At 37.4% G+C, this 27,931-nt stretch overlaps 4 protein-coding genes, 1 non-coding gene and 1 pseudogene across 8 annotated transcripts; 3 read left to right on the forward strand and 3 right to left on the reverse strand.

Moving 5' to 3' along the window:
- The first annotated feature begins 925 nt into the window (after positions 1–925).
- LOC125206805 (pre-mRNA-splicing factor ATP-dependent RNA helicase DEAH7-like) lies at positions 926–9,429 on the forward strand. Of its 2 annotated transcripts, XM_089061066.1 has the most exons (18): positions 926–1,076; positions 1,565–1,650; positions 2,710–2,763; positions 2,854–2,989; positions 3,085–3,309; positions 3,399–3,469; positions 3,731–4,061; positions 4,721–4,894; positions 4,988–5,103; positions 5,237–5,334; positions 5,426–5,534; positions 5,862–6,039; positions 6,144–6,373; positions 6,477–6,653; positions 6,776–6,847; positions 6,944–7,120; positions 7,413–7,474; positions 7,560–9,429. In XM_089061066.1, the coding sequence occupies exons 3-18, from the start codon at positions 2,758–2,760 to the stop codon at positions 9,304–9,306; spliced, it is 3,909 nt and encodes a 1,302-aa protein (XP_088917192.1). In that variant the 5' UTR covers positions 926–1,076; positions 1,565–1,650; positions 2,710–2,757; the 3' UTR covers positions 9,307–9,429. The 2 variants fall into 2 exon arrangements, with proteins under 2 accessions (XP_088917192.1, XP_088917193.1); XM_089061067.1 differs by lacking the exons at positions 926–1,076; positions 1,565–1,650; positions 2,710–2,763; ... (2 more) ...; positions 3,399–3,469; positions 3,731–4,061 and adding an exon at positions 4,601–4,629 and having other exon boundaries at positions 4,725–4,894.
- Positions 9,430–10,656: 1,227 nt separating this feature from the next.
- Positions 10,657–14,366, forward strand: LOC125203689 (uncharacterized). The gene is made up of 7 exons (XM_048102095.2): positions 10,657–10,884; positions 10,974–11,180; positions 11,467–11,525; positions 11,787–13,200; positions 13,283–13,419; positions 13,493–13,619; positions 13,691–14,366. The coding sequence occupies exons 2-7, from the start codon at positions 11,060–11,062 to the stop codon at positions 14,260–14,262; spliced, it is 2,430 nt and encodes an 809-aa protein (XP_047958052.1). The 5' UTR covers positions 10,657–10,884; positions 10,974–11,059; the 3' UTR covers positions 14,263–14,366.
- Positions 14,367–18,265: 3,899 nt separating this feature from the next.
- On the reverse strand, positions 18,266–19,946 carry LOC125204378 (Microsomal signal peptidase 12 kDa subunit (SPC12)). Of its 3 annotated transcripts, XM_048103032.2 has the most exons (3): positions 19,813–19,829; positions 18,997–19,119; positions 18,266–18,729 (listed from the first exon to the last, which is right to left on the reverse strand). In XM_048103032.2, exon 3 carries the CDS (start codon positions 18,727–18,729, stop codon positions 18,451–18,453), a length of 279 nt encoding a protein of 92 aa, XP_047958989.1. In that variant the 5' UTR covers positions 18,997–19,119; positions 19,813–19,829; the 3' UTR covers positions 18,266–18,450. The 3 variants fall into 3 exon arrangements, with proteins under 3 accessions (XP_047958989.1, XP_047958988.1, XP_047958990.1); XM_048103031.1 differs by lacking the exon at positions 18,997–19,119 and having other exon boundaries at positions 19,813–19,946; XM_048103033.2 differs by lacking the exon at positions 19,813–19,829 and having other exon boundaries at positions 18,967–19,119.
- Positions 19,947–21,377: 1,431 nt separating this feature from the next.
- Positions 21,378–23,473, reverse strand: LOC125203200 (large ribosomal subunit protein uL22y). The gene is made up of 7 exons (XM_048101509.2): positions 23,383–23,473; positions 23,244–23,280; positions 23,106–23,146; positions 22,092–22,322; positions 21,906–22,008; positions 21,756–21,823; positions 21,378–21,646 (listed from the first exon to the last, which is right to left on the reverse strand). The coding sequence occupies exons 1-7, from the start codon at positions 23,383–23,385 to the stop codon at positions 21,605–21,607; spliced, it is 525 nt and encodes a 174-aa protein (XP_047957466.1). The 5' UTR covers positions 23,386–23,473; the 3' UTR covers positions 21,378–21,604.
- LOC125208696 (small nucleolar RNA snoR74) lies at positions 22,705–22,837 on the reverse strand. Its single transcript, XR_007174178.1, has one exon. It is a non-coding gene; the product is annotated as a small nucleolar RNA snoR74 (small nucleolar RNA).
- A 1,844-nt stretch (positions 23,474–25,317) lies between the features above and the next one.
- On the forward strand, positions 25,318–26,743 carry LOC125206806 (putative F-box protein At3g16210; annotated as a pseudogene).
- Positions 26,744–27,931: the final 1,188 nt, after the last annotated feature.

The raw sequence follows: 27,931 nt of genomic DNA on the forward strand, positions 1-27,931 counted from the left end.
GCATGCAGCGACGGATCCCATGTACAAGCGGATGTTGAAGGATGGGATCGACACTATGAAGAGAAATCTGAGGCTGCCACCCCTGCCCGATGTTGACAGGACCACCAGCGACGGGGAGGACGAGTCTGATGATGGGGAATGAGACGGGGGGCCAATTTGTCGAAGCTTGGGGTAGGTTTTTTTTTCGTTTGTTAAGTTTTTTTTTGTAATAATTATGTATTTTTTTAAAAAAATAAAGTAGTTGCATTTTCTCCGTATTTGTGTCGAAATTTTAATACCGTACATTGTTTATTAATTCCGTAAATTGTTTTAATTTGGTGAATTTGTGATTTTTTTTATTGCGGGAAGTCCGTGCGGGAAGGCTATGGAATGCCCGCCACTGTGCAGGGAAGGTTATGGGAAGTCCTTATGATGTGGCAGTGCTGGAAAGACTATGAGAAGTCTGTCCCCACTGGGGATGCTCTTAATACAACTCATAAACATTAATAATAATGTAGGTTCCACTATCTATTAACAAAACTACCATTTTCTGTCTTTCTCTCTTATTTTACTAATTGTGCATTAATTTCGTGTCATTTCAAATGCATAGATTTTTATGGGACGGAAGAAGTAATTAAAACTTATAATTAATTTGTGGATAAAATTTGAAGAATAGTTAAATAAAATAATTCCAATTTTGGTGTAATGAGATAATGAATGGTGTAACATCCTGTAAACGCACATGCAAGAAATTTATTCTATTTATATAATAATTATTATTATATCATGAAACTTTAATTGTTAGTAAGAATGACTAATTATTTATACGTGGATTTATTAGAAGTGTCAAATAATCATGCAAATTTAGAAAATAAGTCGCGGGCTACATATATTCACTTTGGGCCTAATTGAAATAGTAGGAATAAAATAGAAAAGCCCAAGCCCTAGAAAATTCTCCTTCCCTTCATCGCTCTTTCCTTTCCATCAATCTTGAAATAAGGAATGCTAAGCTCGCTGTTTCTACTTCTCTCTCAAGCTCTTGTAATCATATTCGTGGTTTCGGTTCAATCGCAGCTGCTCTGCTTGATGCCAAACTGGTATGCGGTGTTTCTTACTCGAACTCGTACTTATTTATTTTATTGTTTAAATTATTTCAGTTATTTTGGAGCTCCCGTGGTTTTTTTTTTGAAGTTTGGATCTTGCACATTCGATTGATTCAAAACGATTTTTTTTCAAGCCATCAGTTTATTCGTTGAGGAGCTGAAGATATGATGCTGTAACTTGTTTTAATTGCAAATAGTTTACGAGTCAATTTGGGATGATGTAAATTACAGCTTAGAAAGCGCCGACCTTTGGGTTCAAAACTTCAAATTGATAACTTAGTTTTCAATAGACGAAAATATCAATCATTTCTAAATCTATTAATAGCTATATTCATTATTCTGTGATTGTTAAACTCCATTTACAGTGAAAGAAAGTTCAAATCAGTGGACTTCTGCTCTCTGCCCCTCTCTCTCTCTCTCTCTCTTGCTCCTCTTGATTAGTCATTATCTCGCTCTCATCTTCTCTGCAAATGCTACTGCAGACAATGAGATGACAAACTGGTAAAAGGATTGGAGAAACCGGAGCTCTGTTTACTATTTACTACTCCATCATTACACTTGAATCTAGGTAAATAACTTTAATTTGTCTCGAATTTAACCTTTTGTGGATGGAATGATTTGGTGTTGGTTTCAATTTCAATCACCTTTTATGCTTTGTGGCGAGTGAATTTGCTCTGTGTGATGTGAACTAATCAATAATCTCTTAGCTCTATTTGGTGCTGTGTATAATCTGCTGCCTCTTTGTGTTTTTTGCCTGTTCTAGATTGCGTTTATCTAAAAAATAGTGTGTATTTCTGTTCATAGTGTTGTTGTTGATGGGATATATCAAATGTTGATTCGGTTGTTGGGGGTTTGCTCTGTCAAAAGGCAGTTTATGAGCATGGCATGATAGCTCTGATATGGTTCTTAGGCTTAGGTCGAATGCACTGTAGAGGGGCTTCAGTTAAGGCAGAATACATTTTCCATGTACAGGTGATAAGCTTTGGCCTCCATCAGAATCCTTAAGATCTGTCAAAAATTTGATGCTTCAATGAGAAATGGTAGTCAGTATTCGGGGGGTGTATCTTCCTGCTGCTCAGAATTCCAAGGTGGTCTTCACTGAGTCTTTCAAAATCCATTGATCTTTAGGCTCATAATAAGTTTCAGAAGAACAATTTGGAGTTTAGCTTGTTTGTGCCGCGTAAAGTAAGAATATGTCTAAACACAGCTTCTTTGTACAGCTGTGCTAAACCTTGCAGATTATGGCGTGATAGATAGTTTGTTAAGCATTAAAGTTTCATTGAACCCTAAGGGAGCTCCAACAGCTCGGTGCAACCAGCTCTGGTGTAGTGCAAGATGAGTTAGTTGTTTGGTATGCTGATGGTGGGACCATAAGTAGAAGTTTCAGTTAGGGCTGTGCATTCTGTCAAATAGGTTTTAATAGAATTGAACTGTGAAAATAGGATGCTGAATTCTGAACCGGATTGGTTGATTTGGTTTGGATTTTTAACTGAGCTTATGGAATTTACATGACTATGAAATTTTAGTATTTTTTTTTATTTACTTTATTTGATATAGTTTTGAAATAACTAGATGCCCATCAGTGTTATCTCTGGGATTTATTTGATAAATGTTTGCTTGAATGCAGATAAGGTTAAAAAGAGAGCTGTGGTAGGAAAAGGCCACCCAAGTAGAAATGGAGGTTTGTGTTGTGTAATGGTTAAGCATGATCTTTAGCTAATGAAACCTGTTTATTTGTGCAACAAAATTTGAGTTGTTTCTTTTGATTTAGGGAAACGGAAAGGACAAGGAATATGATTTGGATAAGATCACCGATACTCTAGCTCCAGAAGACTCTACTGTTGGAGGCCTGCTTGTTCCAGGGAAGGATAGAGTGGTTTTTAGACCACTTAAAAAATCAGTTTTAGGTATGATTTTAACATTTATTGGCTCAAAGCAGAAATTTAAATTGGAAGGTAGACAATTGTTATCTTTTCTCATATTATTGTTTATTATTTTACAGGACTAGACATGCTTGCCAATGCAAAGCGAATGGAGTCAAAGGTTGATGGTTCATTTAAAAAACCAAAAGAAAGAGTTGCTTCCATTGCTTCATCACTAGACGAAGGTGAGGATTTGCCTGCTTCTTCAGGAATAACTGATGTGGAGAATGTCACCTCTAGTAATTTACGGAGTTACAGCAATAGGAAATACCGTGAATCAGCTTCAAACGAGACTTCTAATTTAGGTAAGTGATGCTTATTATTGGTGTATTTTTTTATATAAAAAATCTCCCTTTGTTTCTGTGTTCTTTAGCTTTTCTTCCTACATTTTCAGGAAGTGTTGTTACTGGAGAAGCAAATGCAGTTGAAGCATCCCCCCGGCATCATTCAGATAGACATATGAATGTACATTTTTTTCCTTATGGTTCTTTTGGATACTAACAAGCGTATAAGAATTCATGTTCTGCATGCTACTTCCAATTATTGATTCTACCTTTCTATCTGAAAGTTTTTAACAACAGTTATTGTAGTAGTTAAGTGCACTATGCACTCTAGAACTGAAAAGCACATGCTTTTCTTCCCGGTTGCTAGCATAATGAATAATGGTGATGGGTCAATGCTGATTGCTAATTGATGTATATTTAATTTTCTTTTTGTGATTTTTAGGTGCGAACTGAATCTGTTGAAAGTTCAAGGAGTAGGAGTCCTAGTTCTGATTATGCCAGAAGTGATAGAGATCGAAGTAAATATGATGGGCACTACAGAAGCTCTGACAGGGAAGGGAGGACCCCTAGAGATAGATATGGCTCTGACCGGGAAGGGAGGACCCCTAGAGATAGATATGGCTCTGACCGGGAAGGGAGGACCCCTAGGGATAGATATGGCTATGACAGGGAAGGGATGACCCCAAGAGAGTCCTCTCGTGGTCAAGAAAAAGAACATGGTGGAGACTATGGGAGAAAAAGAGGTAGATACGACAGGTCCATGAGAACACCTGGTATGCCTTATTCTCTATATTCACCGTATAATGCTTTTATGTAAATAAGAACTACTATCTGATAAGTTGTTTGAGATAAAATATACTCCCTCCGTTCCATAGTTTTTTCCATTTCGGGACGTTCCATTATAGTAGAGTCATTTCCCTACTTAGCAAAAAGTAACACTTTTTCCCTCACTTACTTTATTCCCTCTCTTACTTTACTATCTCTACTTTTCTCCCTTTCCAACTTTATTATCTCTTCACTTAATATACTACCTCCGTCCCCCAAATTTTGACATACTTTGACCCGGCACGGGTTTTAAGAAATGTAATAAAAAGTGAGTTGAAAAAGTTGGTGGGATGTGGGTCCTACTTTTAAGGTATTAGTTTTATAATAAAATGTGAGTAGGAATGAGTTGTTGGAATATGGGGTCCACTACCAAAAATGGTAAAAGTGAAGTGTGTCAAATTTTCAGGGACGGACCGAAATTGAAACTCTGTCAAAATTTGGGGGACGGAGGTAGTATCTAATATCTCTTTCTTAATCTGCGTGCCAAAAAGACTCTACTACTATGGAACGGCGGGAGTAGTTCACATCTTCTAATTCTTGTATCGAATGTATGATGAACTTTTTTAAGGTTAGGTTTTTCAACGTAATGTGATGCATATCATTGTAGGCAGGTCTGACTGGGATGATGGAAGATGGGAGTGGGAAGAATCCCCGCGTCGTGATGGTCACAATTCTAGCAGCAGACATTATCGGCCTTCTCCATCCCCCATGCTTGTTGGGGCCTCACCTGATGCTCGGCTTGTTTCTCCATGGTTGGGAGGGCGTACTCCTAATTCTTCAGGTAAGTCTCACAAATCTGTCTTAACTCATAGGCTGAAATTTGAAATTATCTTGTTCAGTAACTTGAAAGGACTTTTCTGCATGTGGGCAACAGCTGCATCTCCTTGGGATAGCTATGCTCCTTCCCCTACTCCAATTCGGGCATCTGGGGTATCTCTTAGGTCTGCAAGTTCCCGATATGGTGGGAGATCCAATCAGGCTGACCCTAAGGTATAAAGGCTCTTTCTTTTCCAACTCTTTCTCTCTTTTGATTCTCCTGAACCCCCTCCTATGATCTATTGTTTGCCGTAACATCTTATTATTCTAACGCATTTCCATTTTTATGTATGTTTTCTTGTTTTAGGATGGCGAAACTGAACCAGAAAGTACATCTGAAGACCAGAATCATGAGATAACAGAAAGTATGCGTTTAGAGATGGAATACAACTCTGATCGTGCATGGTAATATAATCTGGATATTATTGCTGATTGTTGTCAGGTTGCTTCTTATATAATCTGAATATTTCTCATTACAAATGAATCATGTCTGCAGGTACGATCGAGAAGAAGGCGGCACTGTTTATGACGCTGATAGCTCCTCTGCTTTTCTCGGTGACGAGGCGTCTTTCCAGAAAAAAGAAGCAGAGTTGGCTAAGAGGCTGGTATAGTTCCTAATGGCTTTAGTTTGGTGATGTATATTCCCTTGTGCCCAACTGATCCTTTATATTCTAAGTTCTTACTATCAGTGGGTATTAACTTTTGTTCTAGTTGATGGTGAAGGTGGTTAATTCTAGAATCTCAGCAATGGCCTTTGATCCTAAACATGTGAACAGTTTTTTGGCTTTTGTTGGGTGCATGTGTGTATAATGTAATTCAGTTCTTATGTAATGTGGTTTAGACGTTAGTTCAGAACTAGTATAAGTATTCATATAGCTTGTTTTTATTTCTCATGCACTCTATTATCCAACCAATTCTGTTTTGGATTGTAGGTGAGAAGAGATGGGACTAAGATGACTCTTGCACAGAGCAAAAAACTTTCGCAGCTAACTGCTGATAATGCTCAGTGGGAGGATAGACAACTTATGAGATCAGGTGCTGTCAGAGGAACTGAAGTGCAGACAGAGTTTGATGATGAGGAAGAACGAAAGGTTATTCTTCTTGTGCATGGTATGCCCAACTCTTACGCTTGGATGTTCTATGATGTCCTGATTTTCACTTTAAAGCAAAACTGTTATATTTTTTATTCAGACTCTAAATATCTCGTTTAACAGATACAAAACCCCCTTTTCTCGATGGGAGAATTGTTTTCACAAAGCAAGCTGAGCCTGTTATGCCATTGAAAGACCCCACGTCCGATATGGCTATAATATCACGGAAGGGCTCCAATCTGGTCAGGGAAATTCGTGAAAAACAAAGCATGAATAAGTCCAGACAACGGTTTTGGGAGCTTGCTGGTTCTAATCTTGGCAATATTCTTGGTGTTGAGAAAACTGCCGAACAGGTATGCAGCATTCAGAATTTAAATGATGCATTTTTAGGTGTTCTGCCATTATTTTTGGCATTTGTCACTGAAGATCTGAACTTTTTTTTGCATTGCTTACTAGGTTGACGCAGATACTGCTGAAGTTGGCGAACAAGGTGAAATTGATTTCAAACAGGATGCAAAATTTGCACAACATTTAAAAAAAGGAGAGGGAGTCAGTGATTTCGCTAAGTCAAAAACGTTAGCGCAACAGCGACAATATTTGCCCATCTTTTCTATACGAGAAGAGTTACTGCAGGTATGAGTTGTTTGTTGAGCTCTTCTGCTATGCTTAATTGATTAAAGTAGAGACATTATAGTATTCCGCATATTGATAGTTTATGTGGGTATTTGTTTTTTAATGTCATCTTTTAACTACAGGTAATCCGCGAAAACCAAGTGATCGTAGTGGTTGGTGAAACTGGTTCAGGAAAGACAACACAACTAACACAGGTATGTTTAAAGACATATTTATAAAAATGTTTGTCTGAATTTGTGTTTGTATATAAAGACATTTGTTTCAATCATGACATTACTTTCCCTGCACAGTATCTTCACGAAGATGGATACACAAACAATGGCATTGTTGGTTGCACACAACCAAGGCGTGTGGCCGCCATGAGTGTTGCAAAAAGAGTCAGTGAAGAGATGGAAACTGAACTTGGTGATAAAGTTGGATATGCCATACGTTTTGAGGATGTCACCGGGCCTAACACTGTTATTAAGGTATTGACTTCTTATCCCTTGTCATTTGTACTCGATTTTACGCTTTTATTGCTTGTCCTGGCTAGTATCTGTTTGATACAAGAGTATACTCTACAAGTACTTCCATTTCACATTCGATTATGAACATCAGCTACACTATGTACAATCTGCTGCAACTGGTCGTGCATATGAGTGGATTCGTCCATTTATTGGCTTGATCTGCGAGTACATTTGTCTAGAAACTGGAATACTCAGTTGAAGTCTCTAATTCTCAATTAACAGTTCTTAAAACAAGTGATCTATTGTCTTGCAGTACATGACTGACGGTGTGTTGCTGAGGGAGACACTAAAAGATTCAGACCTGGAAAAGTATCGGTATGCATTTCTTGAATTGAAGGTTGTTTTGAGCAATGCCTGTTGTGTGAATAGTTGTGTTAACCCTTTTATCTTTGTCATGTAGCGTCATTGTGATGGATGAAGCGCACGAGCGGTCTCTAAGCACGGATGTACTTTTCGGTATCCTCAAGAAAGTCGTGGCCAGGCGTCGTGATTTCAAGCTTATTGTGACTTCTGCTACTCTAAATGCTCAAAAGTTTTCGGATTTTTTTGGGAGCGTACCTATATTTCACATTCCTGGGAGGACATTTCCGGTTCAGACATTGTACAGTAAGTCACCTTGTGAAGATTACGTTGAAGGTGCAGTAAAGCAGGCGATGACGATTCACATCACAAGTGCTCCTGGCGACATCCTAATCTTCATGACTGGTCAAGATGAGATTGAGGCGACATGTTATGCTCTTCAAGAACGTATGGAACAACTCGCTTCCAAAAAGGAAGCTCCAAAGCTGCTAATCCTTCCCATATACTCCCAGCTTCCTGCTGACTTGCAAGCAAAGATTTTTGAGAATGCTGAAGATGGAGCTCGCAAGTGTATTGTTGCTACAAATATTGCTGAGACGTCGTTGACTGTCGATGGGATCTTCTACGTCATTGACTCGGGTTATGGTAAGATAAAAGTCTATAACCCCCGTATGGGTATGGATGCTCTCCAAGTCTTTCCTGTTAGTCGCGCTGCTGCTGATCAGCGTGCTGGACGAGCTGGAAGAACTGGGCCGGGGACTTGCTACCGTCTTTATACAGAGAGCGCTTATCTGAACGAAATGCTACCAAGTCCAGTCCCAGAAATCCAGAGAACCAACCTGGGAAATGTGGTTTTGCTGCTCAAGAGTTTGAAAATCGACAACCTTTTAGATTTCGACTTCATGGATCCTCCTCCACAAGAAAACATCCTCAACTCCATGTACCAGCTGTGGGTGTTGGGTGCTCTCAACAACGTTGGAGATCTGACAGATATAGGTTGGAAGATGGTGGAGTTTCCGTTGGATCCCCCCTTGGCCAAGATGCTTCTAATGGGCGAGCAGCTCCAGTGCATCGACGAGGTTCTAACAATCGTGTCAATGCTTTCAGTGCCCTCTGTTTTCTTCCGACCCAAGGACCGCGTGGAAGAGAGCGACGCCGCAAGGGAAAAATTCTTTGTCCCGGAATCCGACCACCTCACGCTCCTAAATGTGTACAAGCAATGGAAGGCGAACAACTACCGGGGGGACTGGTGCAACGACCATTTCCTGCACGTGAAAGGCTTACGCAAGGCTAGAGAGGTAAGATCCCAGCTCCTCGACATTCTCAAGACACTCAAGATCCCACTTACGTCGTGTGGGCTCGACTGGGATGTAGTGAGAATGGCCATATGCTCGGCGTACTTCCACAACTCGGCTCGCCTCAAGGGTGTAGGGGAGTATGTCAACTGCAGAAACGGGATGCCCTGTCACCTCCATCCGAGCAGCGCCTTGTACGGCTTGGGGTACACTCCCGACTACGTCGTCTACCATGAGCTGGTCCTCACAGCGAAAGAATACATGCAGTGTGCTACAGCTGTTGAGCCGCAGTGGCTGGCTGAGCTCGGACCCATGTTTTTCTCGGTGAAGGACTCGGATACGTCGATGATCGAGCACAAGAAGAAGCAGAAGCAGGAGAAGAGTGCGATGGAGGAGGAGATGGAGAGTTTGAGGAAGGTACAAGAGGATAAGGAGAGAGAGAGGAAAGAGGAAGAGAAGAAGAAGAGGCAGAAGGAGCAACAGCAAGTTTCCTTGCCTGGGTTGAAGAGAGGGGCTTCAACATATCTCAGGCCCAAAAGGCTTGGGCTGTAACTTCTTTTTCGAGAGTATATATTATACATTGAATTTGTGGCCCAATTTTATATAGAGCTAACGATGTACTTATATGAAATCAAATTTGGAATAGCAATCTAATTCAATCCTTTACTCTCCAAATATACCGTTAGTTAACTTTATATTATGTGAAAATAATTTTTTGTTAGAAGATAATTCACTAAATTTTAGTGGGAGGCAGTGAAATATAACTAATTAATTTGACCATCATTTACATATTGTTTTTCTTTACCCTCAATTAAATACTAGTAGTAACGTTTCTATATAAATCTATTTAACACATTTGAGTGCTATTTTTCATTTTGTACATAAGTAAAACAACCTATTTTCCATTTCTAATCATGAAATTAATCCTGCACCCTTCGGTGATGATTGTGGTATTATTATTTATTTTAGATAATGAATTAAAGTTTTTAAAATAATGAATTAAAGTTTGTGGGTCTACTCGTCGGTCATGAACACCCAAAAACCACCGACTCTAATAGAACTATACAAACAAAATAAATTGTACTCCTTATATTTCCACATATTCTAGTACATCCACATTTATAAAATAAGTAAAACAAAATTGCACCGTTGAGTAATAATCTAATAGTAGTTCAGTCTATTCTATTGTGTACTTGAAGACTTTTTTAATGACGAGGTCAAAATAGATTTGTAAAACATTTTTCCTCCAATTAATAAGTTCGAGATTCAAACTTCAAACGATCTCAATTATAAGTGTATCTCTGAAAAAAAAACCTTTTAATATAAAAGTAACATAAAAAAATAGTTTAATTACTCCTATAATATATACATACCGGTATCCACAGACAACAAATTAATTACGCGCGGAATACTCAACCAACAAAAAAAAGAAAAAAATGGATTCAATAGTCTTTATTCGCCTAATTTGCAAGAGTCCAAGACCACCAACTCGCAATAATGTACCTAATCAAATTTAATATGAATTCACATCTCAATCTCCCATCACTGTGAATGGGTATATATCGATTAGGTAATGCCACGTAAACTACAAATGCAACATTTCATTAATAAAAATATACTAAACTGTGTCAGCTAATTTCACTGAAAGACTAACCAAAATTAATACTGAAGTGCAGACTGTAAGGTTGGTGAGTTTTAACTTTTAAAGAAGATGGAATCAAAATTAATCAAATTGTGACAAATTAATTAAAAAACTGATTTCTTTTAAATAATCTAGAAGGATATGACAGCACCTAGCTTGTCACCATCTCCATGCGTGTTGATTAAAAAATAAGGCCGTTTCTTGTCTAAACAAACTACAAATGAGTTGAAATTTTTGGAGGAAATAAATGCTGTTTTGGCCTTAAACTAATAATGCCTATTTGAATCAGCACAAATTATGCCCTTTTAGTGGCTTCAAATGATGCCTTGTATTCCCACCCCAACACCCCTGAAATATATGCATGATTTGCATTGTTGTTAGGGAACTGTGAAAATTGTACTTTTTTAATAGTGATTAGGTCTTTTGTCCAAGCTCCATGACATGGTTTCATGAAAATGGGGAAGATGCTTAGAAATTGGCAGTTTTGAGTGAGTTGTTACATATTTATATCTTGCACCACATGTATTTGAGGAATGTCTCCACTCATAATACTATTGTTCTCTGTTTTTGTGTGCAGTTTTCTGATTCTCATGTACTAGTACAACTTATTTGGACTGAATCAGTTCTTGACCATAGAATTCAATACAGTTTAGACACATAATCATGGCAAGAAGATCATCGCGAATTCATGAAGCAAGTGAGGGAAGTGAATTCAGCTGTATGTGGGGATTGTTCAGCATCCTCGAATCATGCCAAGGTCGTCCAGCGAGTAGAAACATCATCGGTATACATCCTATATTCGTATCATGTTAAGTTTTATGTATTCTGGTTAGGCAAAGTTGGAGTGTGATTGGTGATGGTAGGTTTATGAGTCAAATAATTAGGTGGTGGTATTTATGAATATGGAGATAAAAGTGTAGCAATGGGATTTTATGCCATAAATGCATATATCTTGTATGGTCCTTGTTGAAATGCAACTAGCTATATGTCTAAAGATGGGGCAATCTTAAAACATCATGCCCCTTTGTACTATCAATGATTTGTTACAGACTTTCTGTGGTTTTCGACAGATTATACGAGACCACTTAACGCCGTTGCTAGTTTTGATGAAGAATGTCAAATGATTCTTGTAAGCTTTCAGTTCATTCTCAGTCTAGTATTCTTCTTTCATTGTGATTTGGAGTTTTAAATTTTTTTTTCTTTCAAATATGTAATTAGAAGTGAAAAGAAACAGATAGATCTACTCCACTGAGCTGTTGTAATCTTTCTTTTTGAGGAATCAAATATATATAAGTTTATCCATATTGAAAGATTTTTGTATCCAAAATGTATGAATCTTGATTAGTATTTCATGAAAAGGATACTGAATTAGTGTATTGTTTGGCTTCAGAAGGGGGCAGGTCAGAGAAGTGGTGGCGTTCGAATTGATGGTGAAGGAAGAAGCGTGAGGCGCTGCATTGGAGACGAGATGCCTGTTAAGCAGCAGAAGAGCAAACGAGACACAGTCAAGAGACAGCAATTTGGTAAAACAGACGGTGAACTTGTTGATCATCGGCTGTCAAACACTCATAAGACAACTAGGAAAAGCAGCCAAAGCATCTATCTGCCATCTTCTTCCTGTTGCTTGAACAATGAAGTTAGGTTGATCAACGAGCTACCTTCGACTTCAGCTGAAACAAAATCCCTTGATAAGATAACTCTTGCTGCAATTTTAGGCGCCTGTGCTCAGAATCACCGGAAAGAGATTCAGCTTTCAGAATGTCTACAAAGAAATAGCTATCTTGGAAAGTATGATGATAATAGGGTTGATGATATTAGCATCAAGCAAGTTCGGGCAAGGGCGAAGGCTATTGTTAATCAAATGTATGTCGACAGAAGGTTCGTTTTTGGAGAAGGGAGGGATGCTGAGTCCAAATTATTCTCTAACGCATTGGAAGTGTTGAACTCGAAGAATATGGCTGAGAAAGATACAATCAAGTCAGTACTAAGTAAGGATAGTCCTCCTGATAAGTCTGGAAGCATGTTGGCGATGGATGGAGCGAGCATGAACGATTACTTATGGAAGAAGATCAATTATCAGCTCAAGTACTCCTCGAAAGCAAATTTCATAGCCCAGCCACCTGATAAAATAGTAATACTGAAGCCAGCTCCCCGAAATGGGAAGCATTCGGGGAACTTGACCAGCAGCTGCTCGTCGTTGCAGCTTCCTTACAAATCGAGTAGAAGAGTATCCGAAGAGAGAACTGCTTCCTTCTCTTTCAGAGAGATCAAGAAAAAACTGAAACATTCATTTGGAGTCACCAAAAAGGAAAACAGGAACTGCTGCAATTCCTCTACCAATGCTGAGAAGGAAGAAAAGGCGTCGATGAAACAAGTGGTCAAATCCAGCAGGGGATCCGACATAGCTCGTGTGGCTGATACCACTCGTAGAAAATTATACATTTCGAGTGATAAATCTTCTGACAAAAAGGAATGTGATGTGATCTTGGAGGCGAAGAGGCACCTCTCCACAAGATTGAATAATCTGAACTCTGTGGAGGCAGACACCAGTAGAAAAAACCCGAGAACCCTGGAGCGGATCCTCTCCTCACCTGAGCACGACTCCTGGCCCTTCAACCCGAGAAGAGACAGCCTATACTGTCCCGGTTCTGCAGAGATGAGATTTTGTCCGTACAACACCTCACCTAGAGCCAGTGAAAGCAGTTTCCATGAACGAAATGAAATAAGATCGAAAACAGAGGTTGCATCGTTGCAGACAGCTGAAGATACCAATGTTTCTACTGCAAACAAAATTAGAAGTGATTGTAGGAAACTGTCCTGTTTCTGATATGATCATTAGCTTTTCTATCAATATGCTTATATACCATATTTTTGCATATTTCCTAGGTGAATCAAAGACTGCAGAAATGGGCAGCTGCCTTCAACCTGCATCACATGTTTCGGTAGAAGTCCTCAGCGAAACAACCCATTCAGACACAGTCGACGAACAGAAATGTGATGGCACTGCAATTCATTCAGTGATGGTAAGTGCTTCATCCCTCTCCCAACATAACATTTTTCTTTTTACTTACCTTCTAAAATGTTGCAACTTTGCAGGCTTCTTCGAACGACCACCACATAGATTTGGCTGAAAACATCAAATTTCACGAAGAGCACCAAAGCCCAGTCTCTGTCCTTGAGCCATTCTTCGTAGACAGTCCACCAACAATCTCACTTCAAACCGGTAAGCTCGCCATTGTCAAGACTCAAGACCCCATTTGCATCTTACTAACTAGACACAAATCAATTTTTCAGGCAGAAAGCAACTGCAGCCACATCGCCTTGACTTCGAAGAGTGCTCATTCATATCATCCCCTCAGCACACACCGGCCAGTGCTCATCCCTGCAGCGACAAACACCTCTGCCAATACGTGCAGTTGGTGATGGAGGCCTCCTCCTTAGATTGGGATCACCTATCAGAGATCATATCCCAACCAGAACATATGCTGCTTCATGAATCCTTATTCGATGAAGTCGAGCTTCCACCCCTCGGCTGCTACTACGACCCTAAGCTTCTGTTTGATCGGATAAACGAAGTGCTATTGGAGATTTACAAATGCCATCTTTGCTCTCCACCTTTTGCCCCGCCCAAGACGAGGTCCGTACCACTGGCTGAAGCAGTTCTTGATGAGATATTGGCAGAAGCTGATTACTTTCTACTTCCCACGACGGACAGAAGAAGCTTGGATGAAATTGTCTTACAAGATGCGAAATGTGGGCCATGGCTTGATGATATTCGATTCGATAAAGAGCGTGTTGTGGTTGATATTTCAGAAGCTCTGATGGAGGGTTTTTTGCTTGATACACTTCTTCAGTTTCATAGATGACAAGTTTGTTTTCTTTATAGTGTAAATCTTTCCTTTTTTTTTCTTTTTGGTTTTGAGTTGAATGTGAACCAGCATGTGTTGCAGTGAATTGTTTGTTTTTTTCATCTCCATCAGTTAATAGGAATAGGGCTGGGTAAATATACCGAAAAAATGGTATATCGATCGTATCGTATTGAAAAATATCGAATTTTCGGTATACCAAAACTTTCGGTACGATACAATACCGTATCGAAAGTTTTCGGTATGATAACGATATGAATTTTCGATATGATAACGATATGAATTTTCTTATACCGCGGTATACCGTTTTATATCGAATATACGATATATATCGATATTATCGGTATACCGAAATATATCGAAAATCAATACTTATCGAATTATCGATACATATCGTTTATACCGATGATAATGATGATGATGATGAAGATGATGATGATGATAATAATAATAATAATAATAATAATAATAATAATAATAATAATAATAATAATAATAATAATAATAATAATAATAATAATAATATAATTTATTTTTTTAAGATTAAAAGTTTAAATCATAAATATATCCATATAACTTAATTATATATTTTTTGATTATGAAGATGTGGACGATGTTTATTTTATTATGTTAAAATTATATTAATTTTGGTTTTATTTTTCGGTTTTGAAATTATATTTTTTGGTCTACAGGTATTCGAAATGGTATAAAATTTCGGTATATCGTACGAAATATCAATATACCGTTCAAAACGGTAAACCGAAGTTCGGTACGATATACCGAAATTTTGAAACGGTAAGAGCACTCCCAATGCAGGCGGCGTTAAAAACCGGCGTTTTATCGCCGGGTATCGCCGAAAATTCGCCGGCAATGGGGAGAAATCGGCTTTTTTTCCGGCGTTAGTTCTACCGAATTAACGCCGGTTCCCGAAAAAACGCCGATTTATCGCCGAGTGAACGCCGGCCACTGTAGGCGCGTTCGGCGTATTTTCGGCGTTTTTTTTTTTTTTAAATACCCAACGGCTATTTTTACTCCCCTATATATAATTCCTCCTCCTCCTCCATTCATCACACACAATCTTCATTTTCTCAATCTTCTATATTCAATCTTCAAAATTATGAGTTCAAATAGGAAAAATTCCCGAAAAGGTAAAGGCAAAGAGTCGAGTTCGCAAAATCCCTACCCCACTGATGAAGAAAATCAGCAGTGGATGGCCACGTTGTTGTCGCTGAGTTCTCCTCCAGGCCAATATCCATATGCGGGTCCGTCCCCATTGCAGACTCCTCCGGTGCGCAGACTTTCTCCGTAGTTCCAGTCTCCCCTCAGCATGCCCTCTCCAGCCGAAGATGTGTATCGCCCCCAGATGGTCACATCGTTGTTCGACACCCCTGGATCAACCCGGGCGACGATGGATCTCAGGCCGCGACGTTCACAACGGAGCCGACACTCAGCACGGACGACTACGAGGTGGAAGCAACGCCCGCAGAGCCGCCTTCCAGGAGCAGTAAGGGGAAGGCGTTGACCGCTGCGACTGATACGGCTTCCGATGAGAAGCCGAAGCGGGCAAGGACTACTTACACTCTGGAAGAGTCCGAGCTTATAGCCAACTGTTGGGCGGACACGACGCAAGACTCGGAGCGCAGCAACTACCAGACTGAGCTCATGTTCTGGGAGCGGGTTGCGGAGAAGTACACGAGCAACAAGATTGCCTCGATGAAGGACCATGGCAGCCAGGCGATCCGCCGACATTGGGAGCGCCTCATGAGGGACTGCGGCCACTTCAACGGTATATACTTTAACTTGATGACGAACATGGCGAGTGGCCAGAACGAGCACATGGTCAGAGATGAGGCCATGCAGAGGTATAATGGCCAGTTCTTGTCGAAGGGCTTCAAGTATTGGACCATCTATGATAGGCTGAAGGATCTCCCCAAATTCCGGACGGGGATGCACAGCGCGCTGCACGGGAAATCGGTGCGCTCGCGACCTAGCGGTGCGGAGAGTGAGGGAAGCGCGACCCCCATCGACCTGACTGGGGATGGTCCGCACGAGCGCCCTGTGGGAGCGAAGAAGGCGAAGGGGAGGCGGAAGGGGAAGGGCGCATCGTCGGATGCCCAGTCGGAACCCCAGTTCATACAACAAGCCACGCTCTCTAACAATGTCGCCAATCTGACACAGCTGTACACGATGTACTTCACCGGCGGCGGAACCCCAGAAGAGAAGCAGTCCCTCTGGTCGACCATCCAAAATATGAAGATCCTGCTGGGTCTCCCGCCGGACGCCCCTCCCTCTTAGTTTTTTAAATCTTTGTTTTTTATGGTTTTTATTTGTAGTTTTTTTTTTCTCGTTGTATTATATTTTCCAATGATTAATACAACGATGAATTGTTCATTATAAATCTATTTATTAAACACATTTGTAGGGAAAATTAAACGATATTAAAAATGATGATGTAAAAATGAAATGTTGAGTTAGGGAGAAATAAAGGAGAAACCATTGGAGCAGTTGGCTAAAAGTTGGCTAAAAACTGGGGATAAATTTTGGTGCTGATGTGGCGCTGATGTGGCAGGAGTTAGGGAGAAATAAGGGAGAGCATTGGGAGTGCTCTAACGGTATAGTTTTTTTCCATACCGAAATTTCGGTATATACCGAAACTTTTGAAACAATAACGATATGAAATTCTTTCATATCGATATTTTCGATATGATAACGAAACAAATTTTTTGATACGATATATCGTATCGACCCAGCCGTAAATAGGAATGCGTTGTGTATATTTGTAGGGATATCAATTCAGCTTATAATTAATGATGGAATTACGTAAGAAACTAGTAGTACTATTATGCCACAAACCTCTGTAAAATAAAACTATGACCTTGATTCTCTGTGGTTATTTATGGTAGTGAATGTGAATCCCAATGTATCGAAAAGACAAATGTAATAGACTAAAAGATAGTGTAATTTTGACGGATGCGCTTCAAATAAGTTTGATGTGGAGATTGAAAATTGAAATGATACTTGACGATTGTATTGCTCGACCAACAACTTTGATTTTATTCATCAATGATTTTTGTCTTTGCTTTAGAAAGCCTTTTGAGGTATTATACTATTTTTTGATTGGGCTGATTTTGGTAATATTTTAAAGTTGGTTTTGGATTAAAAATGGTACTACTTTTTGATGATTTAGTCACCTTTAAACACGAGCCAAATAAATGGTACTACTATCACAAAAATAAATATATAAATAAATATGTCGCATGTAGTATCTATTTATCTACGTATAGCATGAAACCATGATTATATTTATATAGTGTGTAATATCCTTAACGCTAATACGAAATTAAAACGTGTGGACAAATATTGAGAGCAGACATGTTGAGTGTTTTCAAGGAAAGTGATTGGAATGGGAGTATTGGAAGCTGAAGCAGAAGAATTCAGCATACTGAATCTGAATATATGGTTGCAGAATATGAATGATGATAACTTAAATGACATTTCTACCCTCGCCTCGTCCATTGCTACTATGCTTCGTCTCTATGACGACGTGAGGCAGGCTATGGTAATTTTGCCTACTCTGCTAGTTACCATTCTCATGAAAAATATAAGTTCATATCAAATTTCAGAGGTGATTTCATACAATAACCTAATTCGATTTATTTACATATAAAACAGAACGAGCACCAAGATGGTTCAGATGGTCCACACATGAAATATTGCATGAATGGAGAAGCGGACTTGTCTGAGAAGGAAACACGAAATGTGTACAGGGCATGGTGTCAAACCAATGGAAATGCCTAAATAAAGAATTTTTTTATGTTTCAGAAGGGGTTGTCTGAATTTGGCTATAATGTACACCTAAGATGAATTAAAGGTATCGGTCCCTGAAGAACATATAAATCCTTGCTAGGCTGTTCAACTAAGAGCAAGACCCAAGTGACTGAAATATTCATTGAAGAATACATCATCACTACTAAGATATTCAAATTGAGAGCACATGTATCAGTAACCTCAAGAGTACTAATGTATTAACCATATGATCAAATTAGTCATACAACTTATGAACCAAACATGTCCTTGGAACATTCGACTTATAACCGTATGATTCTACCAGCAAGGCAAATATTCATTTGAACCAATCGTACGACAAAATGTATGTAGTCATTTTCAACATAGGACAAACTGAAAAGCCTACTTTTTTGATGTCTTCTTCTTCGGGCCAGAAACAGCAGGCTGCGGCTTCGGGTGCTTCTCAGCCTCACTTGGGTCTAACCATTTGAGGGCTTGGCGATTGAAGAATGGCCAATTGGGAACTGTAAGCAGAGATGTCAACACCACACCAGCTGCATAGATCAACATCATCATCTGGAACGACCCCAACACATAGCCTGTGATAAATGCCACAACTGCAAAACACACTAACAAGAGCTGCATAAGGTGCTCTGCTAGCTTCTGCCCTTGCCAATCCATCTGCAGGCCAATCATTAAAACACAAGTTAATTACCTTAAACACGTTGATATCCATCAAAGGGACAATTATAAGAGTCTAATACATATATCAACACAAAAGGCACATGTGACAAACATGGCATGATTTTTAACGAATTAGGGCTAGCCGTCTATCTAAAAGGGCAAAACAACTACTCCAACAGAAGCAAACGAAAAAGAATTATCGGCATTATCCTAGAAAAGTTGAACCATACATACTTTTTCTTAATTTAGTCCAGACAAAAAAACCTTATTTGCAGATTTTTATCCTCCCTTTGTTGAGGAGATGAGGGGAGTTTATGTCACCGGTCTCTCTCTAATAAGCCAAGGGGCAACAAAGAACAAGGGAGGCTACTTTAAATGCTTGTTCCCCTGCTCAGAAGAAAAGGGAAAACTACAAAACAATCAAATCCTAAAACCAAGTGGCAAGACGAAAAGCATAAGGACGACAAAAGACAATTGATAAACAAAGGCAATTTTATCCTACGACTGAAACCTTGGCAGTCCTCTTCTTCCTCCTATGAAGGAAAGGGTTTGTAGCAAAAGGAAGATGATTTACAATTCCAAGACTAAGTTATGAAGCATATGTACACATTTTAGGCAGTGTTTCAATCCCCATCTCCATGATTCATAGCTTATGAGAAATTTAAAAAATAGATAAGACAAGTAAATGAATACTACTACACATTTCAGTTTCAGCGAAATCAAGGCAGTTTCCACCAAAATCATAACAACAAACCAGACAAATGTCATTAATTTTCGCCACATTCCATCAAACACGCACTATCACGTTTAAAAAACAGATCTATTTCCACAGCATCAAATCGGTTCTGGCGTAACCAATTCCGCACAGAGGCTATTTTTTTAACTCGATTTTTGACCAATCGAATTTGTAAAACTCGCAATTATACCAATCAGAAATGAAAACCTAAAAGTAATCAGTATTAAAATGGATATAGAACAGCTCAATCACAATCTCATTCGGATTCGATCATATACACGATCGAAACTCGAACACATAGTGTGTGTGTGTGTGTGTGTATGTGTATGTGAAGGATTACTCACCGGAGAAATAGGAGTGTTACAGTGTAGAGGAAAGACACGATTTTGACTGAAGAGACGACCCAGCTGCAGTTATATTTATTTACCGTTATTCAAACACCTTTATGAAGAATTTTTGGGCCTTAACTGGGCTTTATATTTTCATGTTTTTCATCAAATTGATCATATTATTATTGATATGGGTGGGAATATGGATATGGGTATCAAGTTTACCTGTACCCGACCCGATATCTACTGGGTATTAGATACCCAATATTCAATTTTATAGGATTGGGTATGAGACTGGATATTGAAATTTAAGATAAATCGGGTATTGGATATTACCCGAATATCCAATTTATTATTTAAAGCATTTTTTAAATTGGGTTTAGCCATTTTAGGCTTCTAAGAGCTGGGCTAATTTATTTAAGTACAATTTACTAGGTTAACTTTCTTTACACCTATATAAATAAGTCGATCTCTCTTACTCTAGGTCACGGCTTCTCCAAACTCTCAAGTTTTACGTATTGCATAACCAACTCATGTGGTTTTTATATTTTAGTTAATTATTTTGACTTTTAAATTATATTATTGATTGCTTCCACCGTTTAATTAAATGCATAACTTTTATTATTTTACTTACATATTGCATAACCAATCCCCATAAATATAATCATATACTTTAAAATAAAAGTAACTCATTTTTTATAGTTTTATACTACAAAATAAATGCAACATTAAAGATATTAGTCAATTAAAATATTTCTATATTTATGTTAATATAATAAATTTGAATTTTTTTTGTTAAGTTATTAACACATGTAAAGAGTTGGGTATTTGGGTACCCGATACGTCGGGTATGGATACCCGGGCGGGTATTGAAATACTGAAATACACGAAAATATATTGGATCGGGTTTTGGATAGACATTTAGATTTTAGGGTTTGGGTACCCGATTTTTTCAGATCGGGTATCCATCCCTACCCTTATTGAGACAAGTTTTGTAAATGAGAATCTGAGATTTATTGAATACAAATTGCCGGTATAATTTATCAATGCGTTGAATATAGACTGATTGATTAAAAATTGGTACATTATAATTAATTATTATTTCCTAAATTGGATCTCGAATTAATTACAGGACTACATTTTTTGTTTAAAAGATTAGAAATTAAAATGCGCATCATATTAAAGAGACTTTTAATAGAAATCAAATCCCTCAAATCAAATCAAATCACTTTAAGAGACGACCCCAGCAGCAGTTACATTTGATTCAGTGATACTCAACAGTAGTTTTCATTCTTGTTAGTTAACGATGGCTCTATGGATAATTCACGCTAAAAAAAGTAATAATGAGATTACTGATTTAATAAATGAAGCAGAAAAAGAGCGTGATATTAAAAAGCATGAAAGAGTTAAGATTGTCAGTGCAGTTTTATAAGAAGTTGGTACGTGAAAATAATAAAAATAATTTCCACACGCTATTTTGATTGGATACACTCTACGAGAACAAATTTTGATAAAAACACAATTTCAAAAAATCTAATACTATATCAAAAGAGAGAGAACTCAAAGCAGTGGGAAAAATGTTGAAACAAAGAAACAGATCGATTAAGAAGTTCAAGTAGAATTCTAGTACTACTATTTTGTAATTTAGGATCCAAAATACATAACTGAACAATGACAAATATTTAGATTAATCTCCAAAATCCAAAATGCAGGTCAAATAACATAACTTTGGTTTAAAACAAAATAGAAAACGCAAACTTTCATAACCCGAACTACTTAATGATCCAACAAAAGGTCAAAATATAGCTCAGGCCTTCCTGGGCTTGCTAGTTGCCAACTGAGACTCAGCCTGCAATGAAACAAGAAAACAACATACGCGGTTAATCAACCATTGGAAATACAGAATTAGCATCACTAATAGAGATGGATTTCTAAACATGCAAAGGACAAATTGTTACCTCTTTTTTCACCGATTCTTCTTTCTCTGACAAAATCAATTCGATGTGGCAAGGAGAAGACATGTAAGCTGAAAATAATAAGATAGTATTAGTTCAACCCAAGATTTAAGAGTTAGTGAAAGGAAGAGAATAGAAGATGTGCAAACATACGGTTAATCCTTCCATGAGCACGGTATGTGCGACGCCTTTGCTTCTGGGCCTGGTTAACCTGAATGTGGGAAATGAATAGAGCATCCACATCCAAACCTTTCACCTGTTCAAAAATAAATCATTAGATATATGCACCATAAAAGGTAAAATATTAGAGACATGAGCAACTAAGAGAAGCATATATACCTCAGCATTGCTTTCTGCATTCTTGAGTAAATCCAAGATGAACTTGGCAGATTTCACTGGCCAGCGACCCTGACCATTAGAATGCCTGTTCTTGGCCTGAGCAGTTCGCCCAACACCACCACAGAAACGAGTGAAAGGAATGGCTTGTTTGTGGGCAAGCACATCCTCCAAGTACCTCTTGGCCTTGACTAGAGGGAGCTTCCTGATGGCGTGCGCTGTTTCCCTCGTGTTCTGAAAAACAAACCACCATACTTTGTTACTCCATCATAGTGAATAGAAACATCAGCAATACACCATTCAGTTTTGCAACAGAGAAAGACAACACTGTAAGCAATTAGGAAAAGTAAATGAAATCACATACAAGCAGCACACAAAAATGTCACATAACATTCAGCAACAGCTAGCCCAACACTGAATTACTTTACACAACTTCTATCCCTGATGCTCAAAATGCTAAACCTCCACACTACTCCGCACAAACATGTAAATACAAAGAGTACTCCGTATTGGATACATGGCCTTTAAAAAATCCGTTTATGTAGACATCAATATGTATAACCTAGAACAAGATTAAAGATAAACAACACCAACAAGACAGATAAGTTTGGTCCAAGCATGTAGCATTGTTTACTGAACCATCAATCATAAGAAAAGAGAAGGTGGTTCACCCAATAACATTGCACAACTATTATCCCTGACGTTTACGAGAGACCAATTCACAAATGGCAATAGATCCCTGCTTTTATCATCAGGTTGAAGGTATAAGGTCATAACAAGGCTAAAAACCAACGCTAGGTTAAAATTGGCCTCTACTGAATACTAAAACTATCAACGAACCCTAAAAAGCTATCCATGAACCCTAAAACTATATCTAAATTGACGCTTTCACACTCGGTAGATTTCATTTCGGGAAATAGAATTCAAGCCTTACATCCACACACCGATTAATTTACTGAATAAAGCAAATAAGGCTATATATCAATCATAGACACGAACATGATAGAGAAATTTTACCTTAAAGTGAACTCTGAGGTCGGATCCTCGAGCTTTGCAGGCTGCAACAAAATTATACAGACGTAACAAAATCAGCAAACAATTACAAACAAAAAAAAAAAGGGCTGAACAAATCATGATAAAACAACAGAAATTTACATTTGGTGATATTATCAGGCTCCCTCGAGTACTTCACCTGTAGCATTCGAGAAGAAACTAAAGGTCAGCAATCTGTAAACAATAGTATAAACGAAATGCAATTGGACGAAAATCGATGAGTAGTTTGTAAGAACGGTACCATTGTTGCTGCGGCTGCTTGTTCTAGGTATGGAAGTCGATTGGCCTTCTTCAAAGGAGAAAGTAAAGGCTGCACAAGACTTTTATAGATAAACCCTAACCCCCAATCAGGTTAATGGGCTGGGCTTTATTATATTGGGCCTCAATCTGTTTTAACTCTCATCAATAAAGAAACCAGGAGTAGTAAATTATTTATTGGGCCACGGTACTTGTTTATGCTGTTCTATGGCATCGGCATTTGCGGCACAGGGCATCATCATACACTAGGAATGTCAATGGGTCGGCCCGTCAGGTTTTGGACCAACTCTAGTCGGGTTGCGAATCAATCGGGTGTGGATTAATGGGGTTGTGCTTTTCGGGTTATGGAAGTTCAAGTGTTCAACCCTTACCCTAAAAGCTCGGGTTTTGGGCTAGCCCATCGGATTAATCGATTTGCTACCGATAAGATTAACATGCGATAAATCCATTAAATAATGATGAAAATTAGTTATGTTCATAAAATGTAAAATATTTAATTATGATAAATCTGAGATATATATGTTTAAAGTCAATCATAAACATGATCAAATACTAATATTTGATATATTTAGTGAAATTTTAATACATGTTTTAAAAATTTAAATATTTTTTTTAGTGAATTTGAAGTTTATAAGTTATTTATCAATTATTATATTAATAAAATTCAATATATAATTTGTATATTTAATATACATTGAAAGTTATTATTTTAGTTATCTATATTATAAAATTAATCAATGAAGTGTCGAATTAGGAGTAAAAAAAATAGAATAATAGAAATTTTATCGAGTTTTCGGGCCTTGTCCTAACATGTTGTAGGTTAATCGGGTGCGTGCTAATTGGATTTTAATTTTATCGGATATGAAATATTTCCTCTAAACGGAATATTATTTTATATTCCAAAAAAACTTTAATACTACTATATAATTGTAATGTGGTACGGAGTACTATATTTTAAACATAAATGAAATGAATTTTGTAGTATGGACCTAATAAAATATTTAATACATATGGATATATAGACATAATATGTTGCGTGAATTGATGTGATTATGTTATCTGAGGTGTGTAGTAGTTTATGCATATTTATTTATTTCCTATTTAGTAGAATTTGCAGATAGAAAAATATACTAATTGTTTTAATTTTTACCAAATTATAGTTTCCTTTGTAATTTATTTCCTTTTATTTTAATTTTTTTTATAAATTTAGGATTCCATATATAAAGGCATCATTGTTAGACAATAAATACACATCTTTTGAATTAGTTTTAGTACTTATTATCCTACAAAGAAGAGTTAAATTTGGTGGAAAGAAAGAGCGGTGGTGTAAAGTTTAATCACGGTAAACCTTGATTTACTTTCTTTTATATGTAGTGTTATAAATTTGAATTTTAGTTTGAACATATCTCTTAGTCATATATCTGAATCACATAAATTATTGAAATTATATTAATAAACTAAATTAAATTGGACTAAGCTAAACAGATTAGATCGCATTATACGTCCTAACCCTACTTATTATAGGAAACAGATTAAATCTTACAAATATGCCATATTATCTTCCAGAGAAGAGTCGAAATTTGGTGGATAGAAAGAGAGTAGTGGTGTGCAAGTTTAATCACGGTAAGCTTTCATATAAATTTTATATGTAGTGTTATAAATTTGAATTTTAATGTGAACATATCACGTCCTTGATTAAGATTAAATCCTCATAGTTCATACAACACATGTGGTTTGTTTTTTAGGTGTGTAAAGTGTAATCTATGGCATACGCATAGATTTGGTTGAAATTAATTTTTTTGAATATTTTGTTGGTGTTTGTAATTTCTGCTTATGTAAATATATTGTTTATTCTTTACAGAAAAAGAAAAAGTAGAAAGTGGTCTTTATAGAGAGACCAAATTTATCCATCCGAAAAATGAAGCCATACCTACCTTTAGACATCATCACAAATATCCTCTTGAGACTCTCTCCTCAAAGCATTGCAACTTGCAAATGCATTTGTAAACCATGGCTTAATCTCATTGAGAGCGATGCTTTTGTCGAGTCCCATCTTTCTAAATCAGCTCCCGTCCTTGCTGTTTCCATTACCAAGTGGGATTCAAATTGGTTTAGTGTTTTCGAATTGGAAGACGAGCTCGACCCGTTCTCAAATAGGTTCGATGTTTGTGCCAAGCATGGTCCAATCACCAAGTTTGATTTTCGTCGAGAATCAACAATACTATGTGCTGCCAAATGTCTGCTTCTTTTAAAAAATGCATTCATGGATGATCATCTCTACGTATGTAATCCCATCACCCGTGAATTTGTTGAGCTCTGTGGGCCTGTTATTCGGAAGGGAGATCGTTTTGGATTTGGAGTGAGCAAAATAAGTGGACAACATAAAGTTGTCTATCATAGCCCTGAATCTGGATTTCATGTGTACACTCTTAAAGCGGGATCTTTGTGGAGAGCCGTCGAAGCTGGGCCCCTTTTTCTAACTACTGCGACTCCTCCATTTGTGGTGCATTTCTTAATGGCAATCTCCATTGGTTAGTTAAAAGTAAGACGGGGGATGTTCATTTTGTTGCTTTGAGCTTGAAACTGAACGTTTTAGCACATTTCTTGCGCCTCCCGCTAATGCCACATTTACAAGGGGGAAGTTGTATGGTTTGGGGGATTGCCTGTGTATTCATAATGATACACTAGGTAATAATGTGATATGGTTGTTGAAGGAATATGAACAACTTGAGAACTTTTGGACGACTATACAACTCATCGAGGAAGAGCCTTATAATAGTTATGCTTACAGAAAGGGTAGTCAACCTATCAAAATTTACAAAAATGGCGGCATGTTGATGTTATCACATGATAGACACTTTTTTTACTATTCCAAGGAGAAGAGAACTGCCATAGGAATTGATTTGATTGGGAAAATAGATGGTAATTGTTTATATTTCAGCTCTATTCTTTTTATTCCAAGTTTTCTTTCTGGGTATGGAGAATGCAAAATCACTCCAAAAAAAGATTGGGTATAAGAATATAATCTCATTTTTATTTAGCTTCTACTATATTTCTTTTTTCTTACTTTCTTATCATTAATTTACGTATTGTTGATCCATAAATATACCCTTAATTTTATATGCATGGATATAACTCTAATTAGATACTTGAGCACTCGCCATCATCAAGCTGCAATATATCATTGTTTTCCTTTTTTTACATGCCTATACCTAATATCTCAACTAATAAAAAGCAGCTAATATAAACAATCAATATATAATCTGAACAAACATTTACATCTGAACTTAGTATTGTCTAACAGTTCAAATAATATTATCATTCTCCAAACTGTTATTCTGTGAGTTATGAGCTAAGCGCCTTAGCCGGGGTGATTGTTTGGTAAGAGAAACTCCGGGTTCTACAACTCAAGAAGTGTAGAACTGCCTTGCATCATTTGTTTCGGCTTTGACTTGATTGTTTATGTGATCTAGGCCAAGCAATCAATTTTGGATACTGATATTAATGTAGAATCATGATATCTTCACTTTGTTGTTGGTTAGAGCTGAGTTTAAAGAAAGTTACACATGATGCCTAAAATTTGGATTCATATAAAACCATGAAGGATAAGCAGGCAAACCTGGAGTAACATTTAGATACAGCATCAAAACATAAAAATTTCTACCTTGAAAAATATAATGTCTAATTGCACATCACACTACCTTGGTTAATTGTATGTGAGGTTCTTCGCAGCACTTACAGAATCCTCCAATTTGTAATTAAGGCCAAACAAATATCTATCATGGAAAGCTACAAAACTAATGCCAATGAATGATGCACTACTTAAATAAAATCTATACCAAAACGAACTACTTACCAGCTGCTACTAATTCTCTTGCAACTAATTAGAAACAACTTCTTGTTTTTCTGCAACTAATTCTTCCATCTCAGATCTATGATCAATATAACAATGTATTTCTATTACCACCTGAATGGTGACTTAGGTGGCACCTAACCAAGTTCCAAATTTATTATGAAGTTCTCTCACTAACAATTACACATATAAAACTATGGAATTAACAAGTGACAGGTCTACTCCATACATCAAAAGAAATGTATAATATTGTATGGATATACATTTCTAACATTCACTCATGAGCTGATTTTGAAAGCTTTTAAGAATATAGATTATCAGCTACCTTCTGAAATAAAAAAAATAAAATATAGATTTGGAAAGCTAGTATAAAAAACATTTGTGCACTATCTACTATCTAGAGTCATAGATTAATTTTTTACTCAAATGTCATCGCGTCAACATTCATGTGGTTGTAGAGCATAACTGTTATTGACATCTTCAATTGTTGGGAAATTGATCACTATCATGTAAAAGTATTTGTGCACTATCTGAAACCATTAATTGATTACATTATCTTCTGGAATTAATTATTGAAATGTTCTCATGTCACTCATGACTATATTTGTGGTTACAAAGCATTAATGTGGTGATAAAGCAAGACTTATATCTATATTTATCCAATTACTCCATTACATAT

This window comes from Salvia hispanica, chromosome 6 (genome assembly GCF_029641045.1).
Source record: "Salvia hispanica isolate PSC_SH4W2 chromosome 6, Shi_PSC_v1, whole genome shotgun sequence".
Classification (NCBI taxonomy): domain Eukaryota; kingdom Viridiplantae; phylum Streptophyta; class Magnoliopsida; order Lamiales; family Lamiaceae; genus Salvia; species Salvia hispanica.